The following is a 23,950-nucleotide window of genomic DNA, read 5'->3' on the forward strand; positions in this document are numbered from 1 at the left end:
GTGTGTGTGTGTGTGTGTGTGTGTGTGTGTTTTGGGAAAAAAAAAAAGTCAGTAAATTTTCAACAGTCCCTTGGCCCGGCATTTATTTATTTCATTTTTCTTATGAATGAAACAATGTGTGATGTCATTCCCCAGCTATGCAGCCTGGTGTCAGCAGAGAGCCTGGGCTCCCTCCAACAGCCCAAAAGTCAGGGCCGGCCCTCCCCACAGCCAGTCAGCGGCAAATGACAGCAATCTGCTGCCTCTCTCATTCTCACTCTCAGTAGGTGCTGCTAAATGAGCCGGGATGGATGGCTGGCAGGGCCCAGAGGACGGCTCCCCGCAGCCGGGCTCTGCAGAAGTTTTGCTCCATGGCCAGTTCCCACTGGTGCCCGCGCTGAGACACAGCTGTGCCCTCACTCTCACTCGCGGTGCAGAGCTGCACATCCAGGGAGTGGAGGCTGGTCTGGACAGCCTGAGCATAGTGCTGAAGCTGGCAAACTGCATCGGCTGCTGCTCCTTCAGAGGCGGAGAGACCCAAGAGCCGGCAGCCTATTTCTCTGTTTTCTGCTACCCCTTCAAGAAGGGCTGGTGGGACTCCTCAGCGTCCAGGCAGAGAGTGGCTAAGACTTTCCGGGTCTCCGGGTCTCAGGATGTAGAGGAAAATCTCAAGCTAGCTGAGACCTGGGCTAAGAAAATCAGGGAGCTCTCCCTTCCCAAGATCCCGAAACAGGAAGGTAAGTGCCTGGGAAAGCAGGGTGAGGGATGGTAGAAATTAAATGCCACTTCCTGGGATCCAGCTCCAATGTAAAGGGCGAAGGATCTGTCTTGATTAGCAGTGCTCAGTGCTCTCTTAATACGTTTCCACTGGGGTGGGGGAAATCTCTGCCCTGGCCTTTGCATTGTTATGTGCTACTTCCGCAAGGACCTCGACGAGTGGACCAGAAAGTCAGTGACTTGCCTGGAGCTGTATTCCAGGCATGGTTTACCCCAGCGAGATGCCGGACTACGACCATCATTCTTCCTGGAGCTCAATGCTTGCCCAGCATGGCCCAGGAAAGCTTGTTTTAAAACCAGCTGGGTGGTGTTTCCCTGCCAAAACAAGGCAGCTTAGGAAAGTTGTAGCACTAGGGATTTCTCTAGCCCGCTCCTGAACTTGTCTCTCCGAGCTCTGATTGTTCGGGTTTAAAGCAGGGTGAGGTCAGAGGGCGGCTGCCTAGAGCATGCGAGCAGCTAGCTGTACTTGCAGGGAAACCCTTCCCAACCACACGCCCTCTCTTGGTCCTTGGTGAGGTGAAGCAGAGGGCAGGGCAAAGTCTCTTTTTGATGGGGAAGTGAAGCGCAACCACTGCCCCTGGGAGCTCAGCTGCATTTCCAGCCTGCTTGGCCGGGGACTGAGTGAGGAACCCCTTTAAACAGGTGCACACACTTTCCTCTTGCATTGCCCTTGTTTGTGGAAAGGACACCTTTCCTTCAGTACCGTGGGAGCCAGGGAAGGGGGAAGGAAGGGCTGGAAATTCGGCTGTGTGCTGGAACGTAACAGGCAAGAGGCGTAGTTCCTATAGGAGAAACTCAGAAAGCTTTGCCCTGGCTGTAACATCAGCCTTGCCTTCTCCCAGCCCCAAACCTGTCTGACCAGGCAAGTCAGCATGCCCAGAGCTGGAGTGATACCAAGGCATACAAATACCTTTGCCCTGAAGACTTCCACCTGCCCAGGTTCCACACTGTGGGAACCTTTTTGAAGCAGCTGATTTCTTTTGTAGGGTATTAGAGAGAAACTTTTCCCCAGCCCAACTCCATTCAAACCTGTTTGGCAAGGTTTCCCCATCCTCCCCGAACAGGGGTGGTCTGGAGGGGCTGGGATAAGAGCAGCTGTTTTGTATCAGAGATCTGTCAAGCATGAAGAGGTCCCTGTGAGGTTGAGGGGGGCGGCAATATGCACCCTTAGAGAGGGGCAGAGCCATAAATAAGTGTGGTCTCTGCCAGCACCTCCTTTCTAGACAGCATTTGGATGAAAACTCCTGGGAGCTGCCTAGTTTGCAACAGGTGTGTTTGTAGGATCACACCCCAGCAGGGAGCCAGCACTGGAGAAGGGCTGGGGTAGCAGGTGGAACAGAACGAAGAGATCGGGAGCAGCTGATCCCTTTTGACAATTGATCTCTTCCACCTGACTCAGGGGCAGGGAAGGTAACAGCCTGATTAGAAGCCCTGGGAGGGGGGTCCCTGCTCAGCCTGGGATATCTGGCAACTGCCCCCTGCACTCAGCTCTGGCCCCCTGAGCCAAGGGCTGGAAGTTCATTGTTACAGGCTGCAGCTCAGGGCTGCTTAAATGGGAACTAAAAATCGCTCAACTGTGAAGTATGAAGGGAACCTTCCAGCCACCACAGAAGGCTGTTACCCTGCACAGCCAGGACAATGCAATATTTACTCACCAGCTCGCCATGGACCATATAAGCAATGCTGGTGTCAGCATCACACTTGCCCACCCCGCTGCTGCTTAGATAGCCTTGCAAGGGCATCCTGTGACCACCTCTGCCTTCAACTAGGTGAGTGGACAAGACCAGGCTATTTCCAAAGGCTGATGCCCTCACTGTCACTTCCTGAGTTGATGTGTCCTGGGCAGGTTGTCACCCCCTCCACATCCACCCAATCGGTGCAGGATGAAGGGCCATGAACTTCCGCTGGTTCCTCTTGGCTTCCACTCAGCTGATGTCCCTGACAGTCTCATTTTGTGGAGCATCCATCATTAGGGTGAGGCTGGGACAGGGAGAAGCCAATGCCAGGTGACTAGCTGCCTGCCATCAATGCCAACAAGTCCTCTTCCAAGCCAAGCCCAGCGTTCCTCCTGTCACTAGGGTGTCTAGCATCTCCCATGCTCTTGCGAGCTTGCTGGAGGAAGAAGGGAGAAGTGAAGGCAGGGGAACAGGCCCAGAGAGGTTAACAGGAAGGAGTCCTTTAGTTCTGGACCACAAGCACAAATCCAGATCAGCAGCCAGCAAGATAGCCAGTAGCTGGTCAGGGGTCCTTGAGACATCCACTGCATGGTCTCATTCCAGTTCCTCATGGGTAAGTGTCCATCTTCCCAATCCCTTATTGCAATGGCAGCCTTGGCAGGGAGAGCTTGGGCCTGGAGGCTCAGATAGTGACTGAGGAGCAGGAGAAGCCGTACCGTCTCCATCAGTGCTGGCCCTGACCATTGAGAGGCCACTTGGCTGGGGCTCCTTCTACAAGGACTTCCAGGAGGCTCATTCAATACAGAGACCATGGAAGGAAGGGATCAGTGGCCAACACCCGGCAGGTTTCTGCTGTTTGAATGACCTTCCAGGGATATGGCCAAGCCGTCTGCCGTAGAGATCAGAGGCTTGGAACTGCTGGGCAGGGAAACAAAAATGGGGCACGTTTGGGCCAAGCCCTGAGAGATGCTACACTGCCTGATCAGAGGAGCAGTGAGTGCTGATGGTCCAGTCAGACTCAGGCCCACGAGGGAAACCCCTGCTCGTCCCAGCCTGGGGCATCACCATGATGGAGAAGGGGGCATGCAGCCATTTAAAAGCGCACACCCCAGTTCTGTCTTCCCGACTCCAAGCTCTGCTGTGCACTGATCTCCCTGCCAGCTCCCTGCAGGATGGAAGACAAAACCCGGTTGGCGAAGAAGTCAGGCGTCCTCCTCAGCTGTAGCACAGCGAGGAGCTGGAGCCTGGAGCCCCCTGCTTGGCTTTGCCTCCTGCGTGGGCTGTGATTATACCATTGCCTCCGCGCTGAGACAGATTTCCCCGAGGGGGAGCGTGGGGAGGGGAGGGTGAGAGAGTGACAGACAGAGAGGGACAGCAGCTGACTCCGTGCCTGGAAGCTTTGTTGTAATTCAGTTCATGAAGGGGGTGGCTTCTTGCATCGACCTCTAGAGAGAATCCAAACACCGTCTGGCCTGGGAGAGGGGCAAGCAGGATGATTCGACTTCTCTTGGCTTTCACATACCGATAGATTTGTGCCCCAAGGCAGGGAAATGGGTTTGCGGGCATCACTGGACATGGGCATTTCAGGGTGGGGGGCTATGGGCTCCAGGCGTCTTTGTCCCCACACCGTTGGCTCACCTTGCCCAGTGCCTATCCACTGCCTCCCTTGAGGAGAGGTCCTGCTCGCATGCCCCGTTACGTTTAACAGGTAGCAGTACACGAGGGAATGTTCCTGTTGCTGTGGGTGTTGCCATACAGATTCACGGCCTTTTGCCTGAGTAAAAGATCCACCATAAGGTGCCATTAACTTTTCCTTCCCATTGAATCCCTTGGCTTAATAAATAACAGCACCTTCTAATGCACCACTAAATATGTGTCCTCACTGGCATGGGGAATAATCTGTCTGAGCACATGTTAACCTGGTAACATTTCTGCCACTGACACTGTTCCCTTGGTTTTTACCTGTGGCACGTTGAAGAGGTGTATTGGACTTGTTTCATAAGAGGCTGCGGCATGTGAAGGGCTGGAGCGGACAATATTTAGGACTCCGTAGCTAAATGATTGCCTTTGAATGCAGGACTCCGGACCCTGCCAGCCTCCTGTTCCTTCGGCACCGCACATCCTTGTAGTCAGCATTGAACTCCTGGGGGCTGCTAGTCTGGCATTTTCACAAGAGGGTCATCAGCTTTGGGTTGGGGGTCTTTGGGACGTGTGGCCAGACACATTTATTTAATCAAACAGGTCTCCGGCAAGCGACTATGTTGCCATGGCGGATTTATAGGCAGCACAGGAGGGGATCGGCAGCAGGACTAGGAGAGCATTACACTTTTTGTTTTCAGTTCCCCATGAGAACCAGAGGCTGATGTGATGGGTGCTGGGTAAAGCTTAATTCAAATCTAACCAACACAAAAGGCTATGTTCGTTCCTGCTGACTTCCATCAGCTTCAGCAGAGTTACATCAGGGCTGGCTTTAGTTTGGTGCACATATGTCTGAATGTCTGTGCAGAGATGCAGTTATATGCCCTAGTGCCTTTATTTCCATGTCCAGTCACAATGATCGAGCTTCAAAATGAATACAAGTGCATTTAAAGGAACACGTCAACTCAGGCTGGGCTGGTGATTCAGCTTTTAGGTTAAGAAAAAGCAGATTTTACAAAACCAAGCCTAAAATCAAGCATTTGTTAGCTTTTTTTTATCATTATTATTTTTAATTCTAGTGCAAAAAACTATTTATTAACAAGGCCCCCTGCTCATCTTGTCCAAAACTGCAGCCCTGTGTCTGACTTACTGACTTTTTATAACCCAAAGTAAATTGAGTTAATAACATTCTTTTCTTCTTAATAAGTGAGGATGTCATTAGTAGCTGGGGGGGTGGTATTTAATCTGTTCTTTTTTTCTCAATCCCTTTCCTGTAAGAGGATATTTTCCAATTAACTCACATTTAAAAGCATGTCCTTCCACCTTTTTGTTAAAACCAAGATTCTCAAAACCCTTAGTGTCTGTGTGGTGGATCACCACATTTCGCTCATCTTGAACAGGGAAAGCGGCTTCATTGGTTTCACTTATTATTATTTCAAGTGCAGCAGCTGGCAGGGAAGCTAAATGAAGATTAGATCCCGATGTACTAAAAAAAAAATGACACAGACAGATCAGGCTCATTTGTAACTCATTTGCAGCAGCGCAATGTTCTGGTCTGAGCCTGCAAGAGGTACATTGCAGCATCAGAGCCCTGCTCTCAAATGCTGAAGGGGAGAATATGTAGGAAAGAGAGCAGGAAATGAAAAGCAGTTCATGAAACAAGAGTCCCTAGGATTTGCAAGCCTCCCCACTTTTTCAGGCTAGATCTAAAAATGCCTGCGACAGCGCCAGGGGCTGCAGTGTGATGCCTTTCACAGATTAGACACACACTTATTTCAAAGTTTGCACCTTGCTGTGGTGGGAAAGATAAGGAGAGTGACTGCAAACAGTGGAGGACTGTTTGCATCTGCCATGAGCAGTAACTGGGTGGGGAGGGAGCTGGGACAGGGCTGCTATTTCTTGGGGTCCCACTTGAAGAAAGTAGGTGCTTAGGCACAGGCTAGCTTTGTATCAGGGTGAATTAAAGCCCCAGGGAGAAAAATTGGGATTTCGTCACAATTTATAAGTTCTTTATTGAAGGAAAAGCCTTCTTACGTGGTAGCAAAGGCCCCTGCTTTCCCTGATGGCTGTGACAGGGCAGATCTCTTCTCAATTTTTAAAGGGGGGAGGGAAACATTAAAAAAAAATCTGAGTACAAACCAACCCTCTGGAAAACAGCTTTCAAGAGAGCTCACTTGTCTCCAGCTTGTTACCTCCCTCCATCTGTCCAGTAGAGCAGACTCCACCTTGGCAGCGTGGAAGTGTTTGCACTGAGGCTCAGAGATGCCTTGGCCCAATGCCATGGCAGGAAACCATTCTCGAGCTGCAGTGCGAGACGCCAATGTGAGATCCAATCAGGTCAGCTGCTGATGCAGCATTTTCTGCTCCCCGTGCATGAAATGGGGAAGAGAGATGCCAAGACAGCACTGGCAGATCCCAGCGTGCCCCATTCACCTGCGCCCACTCATACGCTCCCAGTCTGGAAGTCTGGAGGTTCTGGGTTCACCCCAAGTGCTTGCTCCCACATACAGAGACCTAGCCAAGAGACTTCTGGGCTTGGCGCGTGCCTACTGGCATAGGTGGGTGGGGTGGCATGCCAGGACTTACCACCACCGCTGCAGGATAGACAAGCCCAGAGGCAGCTACACTGCTTCCCATTTGAGAGATAGGCAGGTCGTGCTCAGGATGGTACAGACGCCTCTGCTCATCCAGAGTGAGCCAGGCTGGGTCAGCCAAAGGGACTTGCTGTATACAGGACCAATGGTAGATCCAAACACAGAAGTCTCATAGAAAATGAGGGCTGAAAGGGACCTCAGGAGGTCGCATCTAGTCCAACCCCCTGCTCAAAGCAGGACCATCCCTGACTAGATCATCCCAGCCAGGGCTTTGTTGAGCTGGGCCTCGAAAACCTCCAATGGAGATTCCACCACCACCTCTCTGGGTAACCTGTTCCAGTGCTTCACCACCCTCCTAGTGAAAACATTTGTCCCAACATCCAAGCTAAATTTCCCTTGCTGCAACTTGAGACCATTGGTCCTTGTTCTGTCATCTGCCATCACTGAGAACAGTTCAGCACCATCCTCTTTCGAACCCCTCTTCAGGTAGTTAAAGGCTGCTGTCAAATTCCCCCTTGGTCTTCTTTTCTGCAGACTAAATAAGTCTGGTTCTCTCAGCCTCTCCTCATGCACCATGTGCCCCAGCCCTCTAACCGCTTTTGTTGTCCTCCAGCTTGTCCACACCCTTTCTGTAGTGGGGGGCCCAAAACTAGACACAGTACTCCAGATGGGCCTCACCAGTGCAGAATAGAGGGGAATAATGACTTCCCTCGATTTACTGGCAACACTCCTACCAATGCAGCCCAGTATGCCATTAGCCTTCTTCTCAACAAGGGCACACTGCTGGCTCATATTCAGCTTATTGTCCAATGTAACCCCAATGTAACCTCTTTTCTGCAGAGTTGCTACTTAGCCAGTTGGTCCCAAGCCTGTATGGTCTATGGGATTCTTCCATCCTAAGTCCTTATCTTCACAGCGTTTGTCTTTGTTGAACCTCATGAGATGTCTTTTGGCCCAATCCTCCAATTTGTCTAGGTCACTCTGAACTCTATCCCTACCCTCCAGCTTATTTACTATTCCCCCCAGGCTGGTGCCATCTGCAGACTTGTTTAGGGTATACTCCATCCCATCTTCCAGATCCTTAATGAAGATACCGGACAAAACCAGCCCCAGGACCAACCCCTGGAGCTCTCCAATTGATACTGGCTCCCAACTGGATCTTGAGCCTTTGACCACTACCCGTTGATCCTGTTGATCCGGTGAGCTTTCTCCACCTTACAGTCCATTCATCTAATCCAATACTTCTTCAGCTTGCTTGCAAGAATGCTGTGGGAGATGGTATCAAAAGCCTTGCTAAAGTCAATGTATATCACACCCACTGCTTTCCCCACATCCACATAGTCAGTCATCTCATCATAGAAAGCAATCAGGTTGGTCAGGCATGATTTGTCTCCTCCCAGCTCATCACCCAACAGACTGGTCAACCCTATGTAGATTGTTTTCTCCCCCTTACTCATCCCTCGGACTTTCTACCTAGTGAGAGCCCCTTGCAAGCCAGCCTGGCCCATCTGTGGGCTGCGTTGCTGCCCTGACTCTGCATCACCCATGCATTCTGGCAGAGGCCTTTCACTAAGGACCCAAGCATCCCGCTTTCCTCAGGCCTGGCTGAGGAGGGCCCAGCTGGGTTGATAGCAAAAGCATTCAAAGAGCACATTCCAACCCAAGAGTCCCTGAGGAGCTGCAGAAGCCTGCAGATGTTAATTAAGTTGTGACTGTAATTGGCACTTTGGTTTCCCAGCTGTTTAGAACCAGTTCCTAGAAATGCCTCTTGCTGGCAGAACGAAGGTGCTGGGGTCTCTCAAGCGTGGCTCTGAATCTGCTGCTCTGGGAGAGGGGAGAGCAGGGCTCACAGACCCTGCCAGGGGCAGGTGACTCTGGGGCGCTGTGGTGGATGAAGCCTTGCCTTCCTTTCCTCATTATTCTGGCCTTGTTCTCCAGCTGGGGTGCTCTCTTCGAGCATGGTTTGGTCACAGAGTGGGGCTGAGCTGGGTCTTAGGAGTTGCCTAAGGCCAAAAAACCCAAGGGAGTTTTCACAAGTATCAAAGAACTGTACTTTTCACAAGGACTTTTCACAAGTACCGGAGAACTTGTGGAGTGAGCTCCTGATGGTGGCTGCTTCCTGGGAACACCATTCACTCCTGAAGGGTCCATAGTTCAGACAGAGCGAGGTGGTTCAGGGACGTTGTAAGGGGTTGCTCCTTCTGTTGCTGGCTTGTGCTGTGACGGGCTGTTCTCTGAGCCGTGTGAAAGAAGCTGATAGATCACAGTCCCATTCCTATGGGTCAAGAGTCACCGTAAACCACCACCACCACAGCTGTTCCTCTCAGCTGAGAGACCAGGAACAGAGCAAGCCATGTCCAGTCTGCTCTGGGGCACTTCCTCTGCTGCTTTAACTTGATGTCCCTGTTAAATACTGCCATTAGTTTCTTCTCCCTTTGAAGAGAATGTGACCTCAGAGCTGGCATGGAGGTCAACAGCCTCCACAGCATCAGGGCCACAGCCATACAAACTCCCTTCCAGCTTCACCAGGGAAGACTACCTCTTAGGGTTCAGTCTCTGCAGCCTGTTCAGTCCTTGCTCCTTGCTGCTGCTACACAAGGGTCTCTATTGTGAGGGTAGTTTCTAACAAGGTGTGTCAGATGAGATCTGCCTTTGTCCCCTCCTTTCACAAAGGTTGTAGCAACCTGAAACAGTCATTTGAGACGGGAACGCTGACCTGGACTGGCCTGGGATGGGAAATGCAGAGGTGCCGTGTTCCTCACTCCATTCCCAATTCCCATTCAATCCGTTGCACCCATCGCTGTGATATTCAAGTGCCTAGATGCAAATTCTTATTTCCTACACAGCTTGGAGGTTTACACTCACTTGTAGCACCATTTTGTCATACTTTAGACCATAAGCGCATGCATACGAGGGCCAGGAGGTCACACAAGGATCTTTGCAGGTAGATTTGCTGTCTCCTCGTGATCTCGGTGAACATGTAGAGGCCAGCTGTTTCAGAGCAAGGGGATGCTGCTGTGGGATGGAAGTGATTCAAGATGGGACCCCAGCCTGAGAAAAATCAGGCTGTCTCTGAAAGGACAGCTTTTTCTGTCCCCAGCATCTCTTCTGACTCACTCTCAGCTCGTCTGCTGCAGTTCTAATTTGAGCCTCGAAAGAGGAAGCTGGGTGCTGATGGGGGAACACGCGTCTTCCCAGGACATCAGATGCCCAAGCCCAGGCTCAATATTACTCAATAGAGTAAGAGGTTGTTGAAATCTTGCTCTTTCCTGTGAGCATCTCTTAGATCACAGGGGGCTGAAAGGTTCTCCCCACATCAGAGCCGGCTCTAAGCTCCAGATTTCTGCTGGCCTGGCCATGTTGGCCAAGGGGGTGAGAAGATACAGCCCTTACTGACATACCCGTGCCCACAGAACACCCTAGAGTAGACCCGATGGCACCAACAAAACTGGGCCACTACTAATGTTGCTGGGCTGGCTTCACTTGTGTGGGACGGTTTTACTAAACCAGCACTAAGCGCAGTTGTGCTGAGGGAGATGCCGCCATGCTACCAGGGCTTTGCCAGTACAGAACATATGGTAGGTCTTATACCGGTGCTTTCCCAGCTCTGGTCCATGGACCCATGGTGGTCCAACAAGGCCATAATAAGTAGTCTGCGGATCACAGCAACTCCCCCGTTCGAGTTTGATGAGCATGTGTGTGCCGGGGGTGGTGGTCACAAAACTCTTTGATGGCTGACAGAGCCCCCCCTGAGTGATGGAGGGAAGAAAGCCCCCCCCCCATCCATGGAGACCACCAGAGGCTGCCACCTTGGGCTGGGTTAGGCCCTCTAGTAGCTGGACACAGGGGCCTACCCCAGGTTACAGTGCTTTCTAGTTTATCTTCACAGCCATGTTCTTTGCCTGCAACCTGCCTGGGCCCAGAGGAGGCACCTTTGGCCACCCCATCCCAGGTGCTCCCCAGCCCACTCCAAGCCCTTGTTGCAGTCTTTCGCAGGCAAGGTCCGAACATAGTGCGGCTTCCCACCACAGCCTCTGAGGAAGCAAGCCATTACTTACGAAAGCTTGAGCATCCCTGATTTAGTTAGTCCATACAGTGCATGCCTCCCCTGCCTTCCGCTACACATCACAAAGCCCCGCAATGAGCTGCCACACGTGGGCAGCCCGGGCTGAGGGGAGGGCAAGCAGGGAGTGGTCCAGATTGCTGGCACTTGGACAGGACTGTGTTCAGAAATGCTGGGTCATCCGGAGTTACTCAAAAATGCTGAAATCATGGATTTGGCTTAACAGTCGCATCAGTTTTTTAAAAACAATATTAGAAACTGCTGGGCTCTCAGGTGCCCTCTGGGTTCTGATCCTGTCTGGCGCCCTCCCGCCACACCCTCCACTTTCCCTCTGCAGCCACGAGAGCTAGAAACTTGCTTGGTAAATGAAAATTAAGATTCATACATCATTAGGAGCTGGGGCTTTAAGACTCCGGAGCCGAGGGGAGCTGGCCAGGCTGGACCGGTGCGGATGGATCCTCAGGGTTTGTCCACACAGGGAAGTTGCTGCAAATACTGTGCACTAGCTACTCAGCACTTGCTCCCCCTTTGAGGTAGGGTAAAGACCCAGTTCCATCCATCTGCCAGGTGCTTCAGTGCACCTAGATGCCCAAGTGCGATTTTTCTCCGCTTTACTAACCCGTCTGCTTTGGTAACATGCTGTCCCCTTACCCTGAAGACCAAGACACAACAGGCAGTGAGAAGAAGGTAGACCCCCACCCCTTATGCTTTGTTTTCTCAGGGGCAAAATAGGATGTCATTTTGGCACCTACCAGGTGGGAAGGGGTCTGGCCTGCAGAGAGTCTACACACAGGGAGTCAGTGTGGCGTAGCGACAGTGCTGTGCATTCGCTTGCCTGCTGATCACTGCCGTCCCCGCGCAGACCTGCCCCTGTTCCTCCAAGCAGTGAATCTACCCTGGAAAATAGCATCTTGGAGGTTTACCAGGAAACCAACCGAGGTGAGAGTTTAGAGGACTGGACTAGAGGCCGCTGTTTCCTGTTCCCACCACAGCTGATTTATTTCCTAGCTGGCAAGCACATCTAGTGCAGCTAATCAGCACCAGGTCGGAGAGGACGAGCAAACTACCCTCTCCTGTGCAGATGGGCATCTGTCCCTCCTTGATAATGAGCTCCAAAGGGTGGGGCTGGCCAGCCCTTTGCTGAAATCCCCCGGTGGGAGAGAGGGAGGGGCCGAGGCAGGGAGGGTGGTCGTTGTGAAGGGGCTCTGAGCCTGGGGAGACCTCCCTGACAGAGCAGGCGCTTGCAAAACAAAGGTCCCTCAAACCTCCTGCAGCTGCCAGCCAGGCTGGAGTTCCTTGTCCCAGCTGACTGAAGCAGGACAGCGAGTGCTCCAGCATCATCCTCAGCTTACTGCGGCTGCTGTCTCTGCGAGGTCTTTGCTTGGCCATGTCTCTTAGTCTGTGCTATCGAACAGGGCACCTCCCGTAGCTTGGGCAAACTCATCTGGCCTGGGTTTGGAGCACTCACACAATGTGGTTTGGGCCGTTTGTAAGACACAGGTGCCCACAGGCCCTGAATGTGGCCAATGTGTTAGAGCAGGAGTGGGCAAAATGAGGCCTGCGGGCCAGATGCGGCCCACCAAGTCATCTTATCCGGTCTGCAGGGCCCCTAAAAAATTTAGAAAATTAATATTTATCTGCCCTGACTGCCTGTCATGTGGCCCTCGATGACTTGCCAAAACTCAGTAAGTGGCCCTCCACCCAAAAGAATTGCCCGCCTCTGTGTTAGATGCTATACAGTCAACCCAGGTAGACTACTTTCCACTGCAAAACACTTACAGCCTATGGGCCAGATCCCAGTCTGCCTGTTGGACACCTAAGTGGACTTGGGTGTCCAAGCACGACTCTCTTCCACCCTGTGGGAGTCCCTGACAAACTGTTAATACAAGAGATTGGTGGGTCCTTCTTCTCCTCGCTGCTTTTTGTGACTAAGTCTCAATGGTAAGATGACTGCGTGGCACAAAAGTAGATGGAGTCATGGATTTTCAGGACCTGGACGGGGTGGACTAGTCACGCTGAGGTGCCCACGTTCATTCACATGCCTAAGAGGTAGAAGAGGATATGGCGCTATGATGCACAGCACGCTGAAAACAGTGTTTCTGACAGGGCTAGGCCAGCAAAAAGCCACACTACAGACACTGTTATGCTGTTACAAATCGGATGGTATCAGCTTCCTAGAACTGCTCTGTGCCGTATCAACATTAGCACATGTACCATGAGCATTGCACCCACATTAGAGCGGGTGGGGAAGCAAAAGTGGAAAGACAGAGATACGGTTTTAGAATAAACTCCTGGCCTTGCTGAAGACCATGCAAAACACCCCTTGATTTCAGTGTCTCCAGGATTACTCTAGCACATACGATGGGACACAGCAGCTATGTTTGCTCACTGGGGGTGCAGTGCCGTGTATGTGCCACAGCCAGACTGTATTTGGTGGCCTAGAAGTAGGTATGTTGGACCAAAAGCTATTTCACATGAGCTGATGAGGGATAATTAATGAGTGCTGCATGGCCAATGCATGCTCATTCCTTAAAAGCATCTCCACTTCCAAAGCCTTGAGGAAGGTTCGAAAAGAATGGAGAGACTGTAAATGCAAACGATACCCTCTCTCCCTGCATGGAGGGCGTCTTCGTCTGGGTGTGGAGAAACCTCCCTCTACCCCATTTTGGAAAAACCTATCTGTGTCCTTCAACTTAGCTCCCATTGAACTACAGATGGGTTTAACTTAAAGAGAGAGGTGCTGCTACCTCAGGGCCGGCCCCTCCAGCCCCCAGCTACCTGGAAGTCCAGGCTTTCCCCCCTCTGTGCTAAACAGGCTCTCCTCGCGCCCCCGGGTGTGGATAGAGGCCAAACAGGTCCTAAGGGCTGGGGGATCTGTTTGCCCGGAGTGGTCCCTAGTTACAGCGCTGTGGGACACAAGTTACTTCCTTGATGACTCCAGCATTTCTCAACAAACATGACCAAGCAGAGATGTCTGCCATGTCAGCATTCGCTCCTCCGCGGGAGTCAGAGAGCTTGTGAGCCATCTGCTTGCCCTGACTCAGGATAAAGACACTCCGGGTGAAGGAGGGAGAGGCGCCGCGGGGATGGTGCACGGATAGAAACACTGGGCTGGGACTCAAGAGAGCTGAGCTCAGCTCGTGGCTTTGCCACATGTTCCCTGCGTGACTTTAGGCATGTCGCTCAGGCTGGAATTTCCCAGAGCCGTTCAAGGTATTCAGACACGCATCCTCTTTGTTTCAATGGGACCGGAGTGCCTAAATCCCCGAGGCGCTTTGAAACCATCCACTTCTCCTCTTCCCTTCTGTAAAATGGGAATATATAAGCACCCAGCTGTATAGGAATCTACCAGGTTTGGGAGCACTGGGTTCCCCACACACCCCTCCACACAGGGTTAGGCAAGGTGGGTAGAGCAGATGGGACCATATTGTCTGTTAATAGCTTGCAAGGAGAGGAAGCACAGGAGCCAGTGAATTCACTCAGACAAGATGCAATGATTGCTAACCCTCACCCCCCCTCCCCGCCCCACTCCAGACTCAGCTGTTGCCTGGCAAATCACATGGTTTCAATCATTCCCTTGCAGCTTCAGTGTGAGCCTTGGGTTCAATCAAATGCAAGGCACTTGCTGGAAGGTGTTACCTTGTTCCTGCTGGCTTCTTCAGATGACTTTCTCTCCCCCTTGAGCGGTAGAGATGATTTCACAGATCCTATCACAGCTCCTATTGTAGACAGCTGATGGGGGAGAGGAGAGACTGTGACTTGTGCCACTTTTTATTTTATCACCCTAAAACCTCTTGAATTTGCCAGCCTTTGAGCTTAGCTGCTCTGTGCATCGTCAGCAACCCCGCCGAGCCCTGGCTTGCTTCTCTGAGTGTCAAGAGATAAATGTATCATGGCTTTGTGAACCACAACCCCAAGCTGGACCTGAGGCCCCATTGCCCTTCCCTCCCTCTTCCCCCACGGGCTACAGGAAGTCCAAAGGAGCTAAGGCTGCAAGAGAGAACCCAGCAGAAAGAGGCGGATGGTATCTGCCTGCCTGGAGGGGGACAAAGATAACATCTTTGCTATGGCTGTCAGCTTAGGAAGTGAGGTTGGTAGCTCTGGGACGGTCTGTCATGATAAATCAGGGTTTAACATGCTTATGCAGACTGGGCCAGAGTCTGAGCATGGCTACGGAGAAGCGAGTTAAAGCAACGTTTCATCTTCGCTCAGTGGTGTCGTCATACCCAGATCTGGCCTACACTACAAGCATTGCCAGCATAGCTGGTGTCCTTTCCACACCTTCTGCTGAGATAGCAACCCCCCGGCAGCATATGGCTCTGTATGCAGAGGTGGACTTTTGGTGACAAGGGAGATGGTACCTAGGCTGGCAGAAGGCCACACTCTGTGCCTGCACTAGGGGCTTCTGCCACCAGTGCCACACTGGCACAGCTATGGTGACAGCAGCTCTGTAAGGTAGACAGCCCCCCAACTGGACACTCCTATTACTGCCCACAGCTGAGCTCATCTACACTAGCAGGTTCTTCATCTGTTGAGGCACCCTTCAACATGTGCCCACTGCAGGAGGTTTCTCCATTGGCCTTGGCTGGCATCTTCCACCCTTGACTTATTCTGGGACTGGAGTTACCCAAGTCCTTTCTAGACCTGATGGCCCTTGAGCACCCTGCCAACCCAGAGGGCACTGTGGGAGAAGGGAAAGGGGACAAGGGAGCTGTGATGGACAATGAGGGGCAGGAGAGGACAAGAGCTAGGAGAAGAGCTGGTTTGCAAGACTTGAACATGTTTGGTCTAACTTGCCAACCCTTTCCCCAACCCATTTCATGCTCAGCTCAGCCCTGCATTGCAGCAGGGCTAAGGCAGGAACTGAAAGATGGAAGACCTGGGTTCAGAGTTGACCTCCACACTGACCTACTACATGACCCCAAATGAGGGCTCAATTTCCAGAGCTATGAAACCCTCCCAGTCCCCTACAAAGTATGCTGGGGCTGCTGAGAACCTCAGAAACATCAGCTCTTCACCTCTTTGCATGTTTTCCCCTCTACAAAGCAGGAAAGACAGACAGATAGACACATACCCTGGTGTTGTTGCTGCTGGTTCATTTGCTGCTGTAATGGAGTCAGGAATGGACAGACATGGAGAGCTGGAGTAGCTCACACTGAACGGCTCTTACTGTGCATCACTGCTAGGTGCCAGGGGAGCAAGCAATAGCCTATTTGACCTAAGAAAAAAGTGCCCCTGGGATGGATACCGACAGATCCCATCTGAATTAGTGTAATATCACACTTGCAGAATTTTGTCCCTGATGCTTTTAGATATAATTATCCTTGATTGGGCAAACTTACCCCAGGTTAGGGGCTTCCATAGTCTGCTTGCTACTTTCTGGCACTGGTGCAGATGCCACTGGTGCAAATGTTTCGCCTGTCCATGCCCAGTGTTTGGGCAGCCCTGGGACTTGAGCCAAGGACAAAATCTAGGCCACAGGAAGACTGCTGTTGGCTCCAATGGACGCAGCATCTCAACTCAGCCTCCCTGCCGAGCAGTGAGCCAGGCCCCAGCCCTGCTGTTCCTCCTTGTTCTGAGCCCGAAGTAAATGATGCCCAAAAGCCAGACTCCCAGCCTGCCCTTTTCTAGCCTGGCCTTCCCCAGGGCATCCCAGCTCCACTCCCTACCAACAGACAGGCAAGGTCAGAGGGGTGAGCCGGGGAGACAGTGATGTAGCTCCAGGTGAACGTGTCCGTTACCAAAGGAGCGGTGCCCTCCGAGCGCTGCTGTGGGAGAGGAACATGAAGGAACGGCTCATTCCCTGCCGCTCTGGCTAAGCATCTCCTCGGGAGCCAGCTGCGTGTCTAGGCAGAGCTGTCAGCCTGGATCTTCTTAATCATTAATGGCTTCCATAATTTTCTATTGGAGTCTGTAGCGTTTCCCTCTCCTCTCACTAGTGCACGCACAGAGACTCCATCTTCAGCCTGGCTCAGACATCAAGCTCCAGCAACAAACCTGTCAGAAAACGATCCCCACATGCACCAAATTGGATCTGACAGCTTTTTCCAAATCACTGGCAGTCCTTCACGCTGATTCCTCCTCAGACAGACACAGGGGCTTCATTTTGGGGGAAGTACGACAGGCAAAATCTTGCTCCTGATGGTGCAGATGGTGATGTGGTGCCTGCACCCAACTGGGTTCATAGCCAGGTTAGATGTAGTGTGGACAGAAAGTGTACTACACCTGACAGATAGGTCTACACTGCAGTGTGCTGCAGGGCATAGACATGCAAGGTTACTGCCTGATGCAGGGTGTCACAGCCCATGGGGCTGGCGAATGGGGCATGAACCAGTGCAACCATTTTTCCTTTGGTGGGCTTTCTCCTGGATGAGCTCCACGCCTGGTTTATTCTCGAGTTATCTTGCTCCACAGTAGCAACAGCAGGAGCATTGGGGTATGAGGCTTAAGAAATCCTAACTCATGCCCTGCTTAGAGCAGGGCAAGAAAACAAGGCAACACCCTCCAAGACCTGGCTACACCAACTCACCGAGTGCTGCCACTCCTCAGGGGACACGCTGGTGGAGACACTGAGTAAAGCTAGTTCCCTAGCACAGCTGATCTGCTTCCTTGGGTGAAACATGCTTCATGTGCTGTCCTGCCCACCGATCTTGTGTTCTCCCTTTGCAGAGATGCACCACGGGGAATCTCTGTAAGCAGCAGAACTGGCTCCTGTGCAGGTCCAGGACTGGCACCAACAATCAGCTGATTTCCAGTCTCAGCCCTGGGACCTCAGTGGAGCACATTCAACACTCCAGTGCAGTCCTGGGGTTGGGGCTGCCAGCCGGTGTCAGCGGGCACCCGGAAAACCCCGGACAGCAGAACCCAGGCAGGGGGTCCCTGGTTCTTTAGCCTGGGAGCAGGACAAAACTGGCCTGACCCTGAACACCCCAGGAATGGTAATAACTGGGACATACAGGAACAAGCCCCCAGAGGCCTTGAAGTCCCTGCCCAGGGGTGGCTGGAGAGCACGGGAAGTTCAGGGCTGCCTATGCTGTCCCAGTAGAAACCCAGCAGGCACTTGTTGCAATAAAGCAGCGCAAATTGATACTGCCTTTGTTGTAGCCACAAATTTGGGGCATTTGTGGCATGGCCTGGGGCAGGGACATCCGTTCGCTTGGCATTTGTGCTGCTATAAAAATGTTTATGGTGATACAACAGCAACGACTGTTTCCGCCCAGGTCTGAGTTCAAACCCAGCTCTCAGAGTGCCGTAAATAGGTCAGGTGACAAGCATATTATGTAACGACGTCCCCAATGTGCTTTAATTATAGTGTAGGGAAGGCTGTAGCGCTTGGAATCCGAGCTCCTCCAGGGGTTAGGTGAACAACAGGCCTTTGTCCCAGAGAGCCTGCCTCCTCTCCCTCTGGAGCTCATCCATCTGGAGCAGGTTAGGGAAATAACCGGGCATGAACAAAATGGTCTGTTTTTATCTCTGATCTCCCTTCCTCCTGGCTAACAAGCGCTCAGGGTTTTCTGCAATAGCTTGGATCACCCTAAAGCTGAGGCTGCCTGCAGCCCAGCCCAGCCGCCAACTGATTTAGTGCATAGAAGAGCTATCTTCCTTCCTCTGGTGCTTGCCAAGCGTGCAGCAGGTGAGAGCTGCTCTGGGTCATAGTCCCTGAGGAAGGAGGAACTTGCGTGGTGAGCTGGGCTGGTGGCCCTTTGTCCTTGCCGAGTGCAGGAGGAAATGCTTGGGGTGCTGAATGGGAGTCTGGTGTCCCAGTCACTTCTCTGGCAGCAGGACACAGACAACCACAAGCTAGCGTGGGAAAGCGGGGCATTGCCATCTCATCTCAGTCCTCCCTCCCCAGACGAGCAGCGCTAGAAGCCGGGAATGATAAGAGAGCTTCCCTTAGCTCTACCTCTGATGAAACAGCTTTGAATTTCCTAGTGCTCTGCAGCTCTGGCCAAAAGAAATAGGCTGTTGTTTTGCAATGGGAAAAGCTGAGTCACTGGGTTTAATGGTGCCCTTTCCACAGCTAGTGGAATTTACTCCAGAAAGTTGGTTTCCCAACTACTGTTTTGCTTCCATGTGGACTTATGTTTAAGCAAACCAGAACCTATAGCGAGAGGGGCCCTTCTGACCTGGATGAAACAGGTGCTCTGCTTATGTTGCAGATACTCCTCTACACTAGAGCAGGAGGGGGTTGCTAAGCTGGAGTTACCCACTGCCTTATAAAAGGCTCCCACGTGTCCCCACACAAAGAGCCCATAAGAGTTCCCTCACTTCAGCTGCGGAGCTCAAGCAATAGCTGTCATCAGCCTGCACCACAGCAGCCCTAGCAGAGAAGAGGGAACTGGACACCGCAGCTGCCCTGCTTAGCTGGTGCCCAGGGTCTGCTCCCACAGCAATGCTGCCTGCCACTCCGGAGTCATGTCCCACTCATGCAGACCCCGTACAAGCCCAAGACGTAGACGTAGCCAGGGCTGAGTCTCCTCTCTCATCTGTACTCAGGGGTGACTTACGGCCTCCTGCCACGTCCCTGCCGAGTGCTGGTGCTCCTCAACCCCCAGAGCGGAACGGGCCGCGCGCTGCAGCTCTTCCAGTCCCACGTGCAGCCGATGCTGACGGAGGCCAACATAGCGTTCACCGTGTTTGTGACGGGTAAGTCTGCTCCCATCACGGGTGGGCATGGGGCCAGCTGAGGAGGCGGCCAGCGGCAGTAGTGTCATAGGGGCACTCTTGCCATCAGCAGAGGGTACGCATCTGTGCCCAAGGTCTGTGTTTGACACCCCCCCCCCGCTCCTGCTTAGGCATTTGTCCAGCATGGGGTAAATTTTGATGGCTCCGTTCCTTTCCGTCTCCTGTCTGCACTGGATTCTGGGCTTTAGCACTGGAGACTCTCCAGGATGGGAGCACGCAAATCAAAGTGACTCATTTGCATTTGACTAATAGGATGCACAGTATTCAAATGAATAGAAAGGAGCAAAAAGCACGAGGATGGGCGTGATTAATGTCGCATATCCCATCCCTCAGCAATGAGAACTTTACAGGGGCAGCACAGACAGATGAATCAGTCACATCCTTTCACAACAGCACTCCAGCATGACTTGGAGATGTACGACATGTGCACAGAGCCCCTCCAGGTTAGGGGAGATCCTTCAGGTACCCATTAGCCATGCAAGCCCTTTCTTGGGTGCCCATCTTAGCCTTGCTGTTTCCTCACCCTCTCCTAGTGGTTGGGCAGGTTCTTGCTTATTGGCTCCAAGACTGGGAGCACGGCTTGGGAGAACAGCTTGGAAAGGCCAATAGGTAACACAAATGCCATCTCGTGACCATCTCCCTTAGTGCCAGGTACTGGACTGCACAGGAAGAGGAGACTCTCCCTGTTTTGGGCATCACACAGTTGATACGGCCCATCCCATCCTAATCTGCAGTGCTTCTCTTTCCCTTTCTCCAGAGAGACCCAATCACGCTCATGACTTTGTGCAGAATGGTGACCTGTCCAGCTGGAACGCCCTGGTGGTCATGGCTGGAGATGGCCTGATGTTCGAGGTAAGGAGAGGACCAGGAATCAGGTCCTGCCCCACTGCAAAGGATCTTTTGGGATCTGCATTTCCCCCAAGCTTGGGGGGTGGGGGTGGAGATTTTGTGGGTAACAAAGACGAGGAGATGAGTGATGGCTCAGGAATGAAGGACATCAGCAGAAGTGGGGAATGAGAGGCCTGAATGAGAAGTGGGGGTGTTGCAGGTCAGACACCTGGGGCATCCTCAAGGCTGTATGCTCTTGGGAGGCACTTCCCTGGAAGATCAGGGTTGCTGCCAGTAAGAACTGTGGCTAAGTTAGACTCTGTACCTGGATCCATTACCTTTCATGAAGGGAGATAGCTCCCAGCTTTGCTGCATGGGCCTTGGAGCCAAGCTGGGTGCCTACCAGACACCAAGGAAAGAGATGTCATCTAAAACTTCATCTAGCGCCTGTCGCAAACATGCCCAGGACCCCTTCCAGCTCCCTCAGAAACACTCCCAAGCCCTTCTGTAGTGTGACCAGGCCCAGAACAATGCTGGTCTGCATCGTTCTCCAAGGCAGGCTCTGGGACACTGCTATGTTTGTGCCTCCATCTCTGCAGGTGGTGAATGGACTGATGAAGCGACAGGACTGGGAGTCTGCCCTCAAGAAGCCACTCTGCATTTTGCCAGGGGGCTCTGGGAATGCGCTGGCTGCTTCAATCAATCACTACGCTGGGTAAGCTCTCAGCCATTGCAAGGGCTCAGCCATAGAGAAGTCAGGCTGGAAGGGACCGCCAGAGGTCATCTGGTCCAACCCTCTGCCTGACGCAGAATCATCCCTATCCAAACCATATCATACAACCATAATCTAAACTCTACATAAGATGGCCCTCAACCCTGACTCAACACAGACCTAACACCCTACCCTGCCACAGGTAAAGCAGGGGAACCATGGCAGCCAATGCCCTGCTCCTATAAAACGTTGTCAATATGTGCTCAAAAGGTGCCAGGTAGAGAGCCATGCCCCTTGCTAAGCCCCCCACAGCCCATACCAATCTGACCCTGGGGTAAAATTCCTTCCTGACCCCTAGATCATCAGTCTGACCTTGAGTGGAGGGGCAAAAGCCTCTAGCCAGGAACCTCTGGCTTTGCTCCCAGCAGGGGTATTGGCACAGCCCAGTCAAAGTCCTCAGCCTTGGCTGTAGCCAACACTCAATACCTCAGAGAAGGCTTAAAAACACTGACACGCATAGCAGAAAGTGTGGCGGGGAGGCAACTAGTAAAGCCTAGAAGCATGGGAAATACCTGTGGTAGAGCATAGACACAGATATGCCCAGATCATCCCTGCCAGTGGCCGTCCAACCGCTCCTTGAACAGCTCTAGTGACGGAGGGTCCACAGCTTCCCAGACAGCCTATTCCACTGCCTCATTGTGATAACGGCAAAGAAGTTTTTCTGGATATCCAGTCTAAACTTATTTTGCTGCATATTCAAGCCATTGGTCCCCATCCTCCTCTCTGCAGGAAAAGACAAGGCGTTTTCCCCTCTTCTTTATGGCAGCCCTCCAAATATTTGAAGAATGCTATCACATCTCCTTTTAAGTGCCTTTTCCGCAAGCTGAACATGCCATTGAGCCTCATTGAGGATGCTAATGAGGGTGAGATCCTACCCAGCAGGGTGGCAGGGAGACATATGGGCAGAACTTAGTCACATACCTACTAAAAGCAAACTGCAAAGCCAAGGCTCCTCATCCACGCTACCAAAATTGCCCTGCTCAGAGAGACAGGGAACATGGCTGTGGCCCAGCTGGAGTGACTGTAGCCTGTAAAGACTGGAAAACCAGCTTATAACCAAGTCAGAGAAGCACATTTAGCCTAGGTGGACAGTGGCCTAATACAGTGTAAATGTTTTTTGGGGGATTTTTGCTGACTGCATGTCACAAAAGGGCTGACTTTATGGCCTGTGCCTGTTCCCTCATTTATAAAATGGGGGCAATATTTGTCCTCACTATGCCAAGTATTTTGAACGCTTTGGCTCCAAAACATGTCTGAACTGCCAACTGGGAGACCATCCACTGGACTTCTCCCAGAGCCTTCCACAGAACCACCATGTTGTTTTGCACCCATGCATTAAGTGCAAGTCAAGGTGGAAATTTTGCCTTCATTCCAGAATGCAAACACATCTTTCTCTTGGCACGAGTCACCAGGAGAAGGTTACTCTGCCTTAGATCAAGCCGTATGGTTTTGCAGGGAGCAGGAACTAGAACTGGACAGTGAATTTTAACTTTTTTTTGTTGTGGTTAGTAAGTACCCCTCGGTGAAAAAAAGTTTCAGCAAGAAACTGTGGCTCTGAAAACTTTGCAGGTCCTGGGAAAAGGGCTGTGCTTTCTTGTAGTCCTTCTTTAAAAAAAAAAAAAAGAAAAAAAGAAAGAAGTGTTAGACATTTCCCTGATCCAAACCACAAATAGTCATCTCAACAGGCCAGCTTCCGCTGCTTAGAAATGAAACCCCCTTAAGTTCTTCATGGGTGACAGCTTTCTCATAATGCCTCCGGTGAGAAACCAGTTGGGGCTGGATTTTCAGGAGTTCAACTCAACTGAGGGGCTAAGTTGTGCAAACTGCACGTCCAAGGCAGCTCTAAGGACAGTTTTTCCTAAGTACCCAGTGTTCACCTGGTGCATTTACTTACATGGCTTCGTAAATGGTTGCTGGTCCTTAGCACCTTGGAACCGCAGAGGATGCGTGAGGTAGGTCCCCAGGCATAGAGATGCAGGGCATCTTCTAATCCCATGTCCTGGAAAGGATGCACTTCTGATAGCCCCGGCTTACATGTTCTCTGCACAGCTGTGCAGCTCGGGCCAGCCACAAGTCAGCACGTGACCTTCTCACTCCAGTGCCTGTCCCTCCGTCCCTGCTGGGTTTGCTCAGGGGTTAGGAGAGCACCAGTCTAAGCAGAAGACGAAGGGAAGCTGGGATATGCCCTCGTGAGAGGCGTGATGACATTCAAAGTTGCTCATGGAGCTGGGAGAGCTCCCAGTCAGCACAGAGCAGTGTGTGCCACTCTGCCCCATCACCCCACGCAGCACTTCAGCATCTCAGCCTGGCCCCTGAGGCTGTTTGGCTGGCGGGTGGCAGCGGTGCTCTAGCTGCTCCCAGCCCAGACCTGCTCACTTTCTGAATATGGCTTCTTTTCCCCTCCTTAATTGGCAGCTCCGCAGACTCTGCCCCAGGCTCTGGGGATCACCGAGTTGTCCCTGGGTCCCACTTGGTATCAGTCACAAAGCGTCACAGCCGAGCTGCTGCTTCTGCAGACGGTCCCAGGGGCACGGTAGACTCCAGCTGGCTCTGCTGTAGCTGTGGGCTGACAGGAGCCAAAGGCCCGGGTGTCAGTACAACGAGCCAATAGGCCTCAAAGACCCTCCAGGTGCCCTTTTACTACCCGTCCCAGAAAGACACCCTTCCCTCCCCACTGCCTAGTCCTCCCCCCTCTGCGAGTGTGGAAGATTTGGCTCTCTAGCCAGGTTTCCACTGGGGCCATGGATTTGGGCCATTGCATAGTTTCATAGTTTCTAGGGTCGGAAGGGACCTGAGCAGATCATTGAGTCCAACCCCCTGCCATGGCAGAAAAGAGTACTGGGGTCAAACGACCCCAGCAAGATGTTCATCTAACCTCCTCTTAAACACCCCCAAGGTAGGAGCCTGCACCACGTCTCTTGGAAGCTGGTTCCAGACC

The 23,950-nt window shown here is 52.2% G+C and overlaps 1 protein-coding gene across 2 annotated transcripts in view; it reads left to right on the forward strand.

The window, feature by feature from the left end:
* The first annotated feature begins 85 nt into the window (after positions 1–85).
* Positions 86–23,950, forward strand: part of SPHK1 (sphingosine kinase 1) — a 27,574-nt gene continuing 3,709 nt past the window's right edge. The window contains exons 1-4 of one of the 2 annotated variants that reach the window (XM_019542655.1): positions 86–716; positions 19,224–19,373; positions 20,170–20,264; positions 20,840–20,955. In XM_019542655.1, coding sequence (XP_019398200.1) covers positions 287–716; positions 19,224–19,373; positions 20,170–20,264; positions 20,840–20,955 — 791 coding nt within the window. In that variant the 5' untranslated portion in view covers positions 86–286. Of the gene's footprint in view, positions 717–11,574; positions 11,667–19,223; positions 19,374–20,169; positions 20,265–20,839; positions 20,956–23,950 lie in introns of those variants that run through there. The other variant, XM_019542656.1, reaches the window with a different exon arrangement.

This window comes from Crocodylus porosus, unplaced genomic scaffold (genome assembly GCF_001723895.1).
Source record: "Crocodylus porosus isolate Cpor-Errol unplaced genomic scaffold, CroPor_comp1, whole genome shotgun sequence".
Classification (NCBI taxonomy): Eukaryota; Metazoa; Chordata; order Crocodylia; family Crocodylidae; genus Crocodylus; species Crocodylus porosus.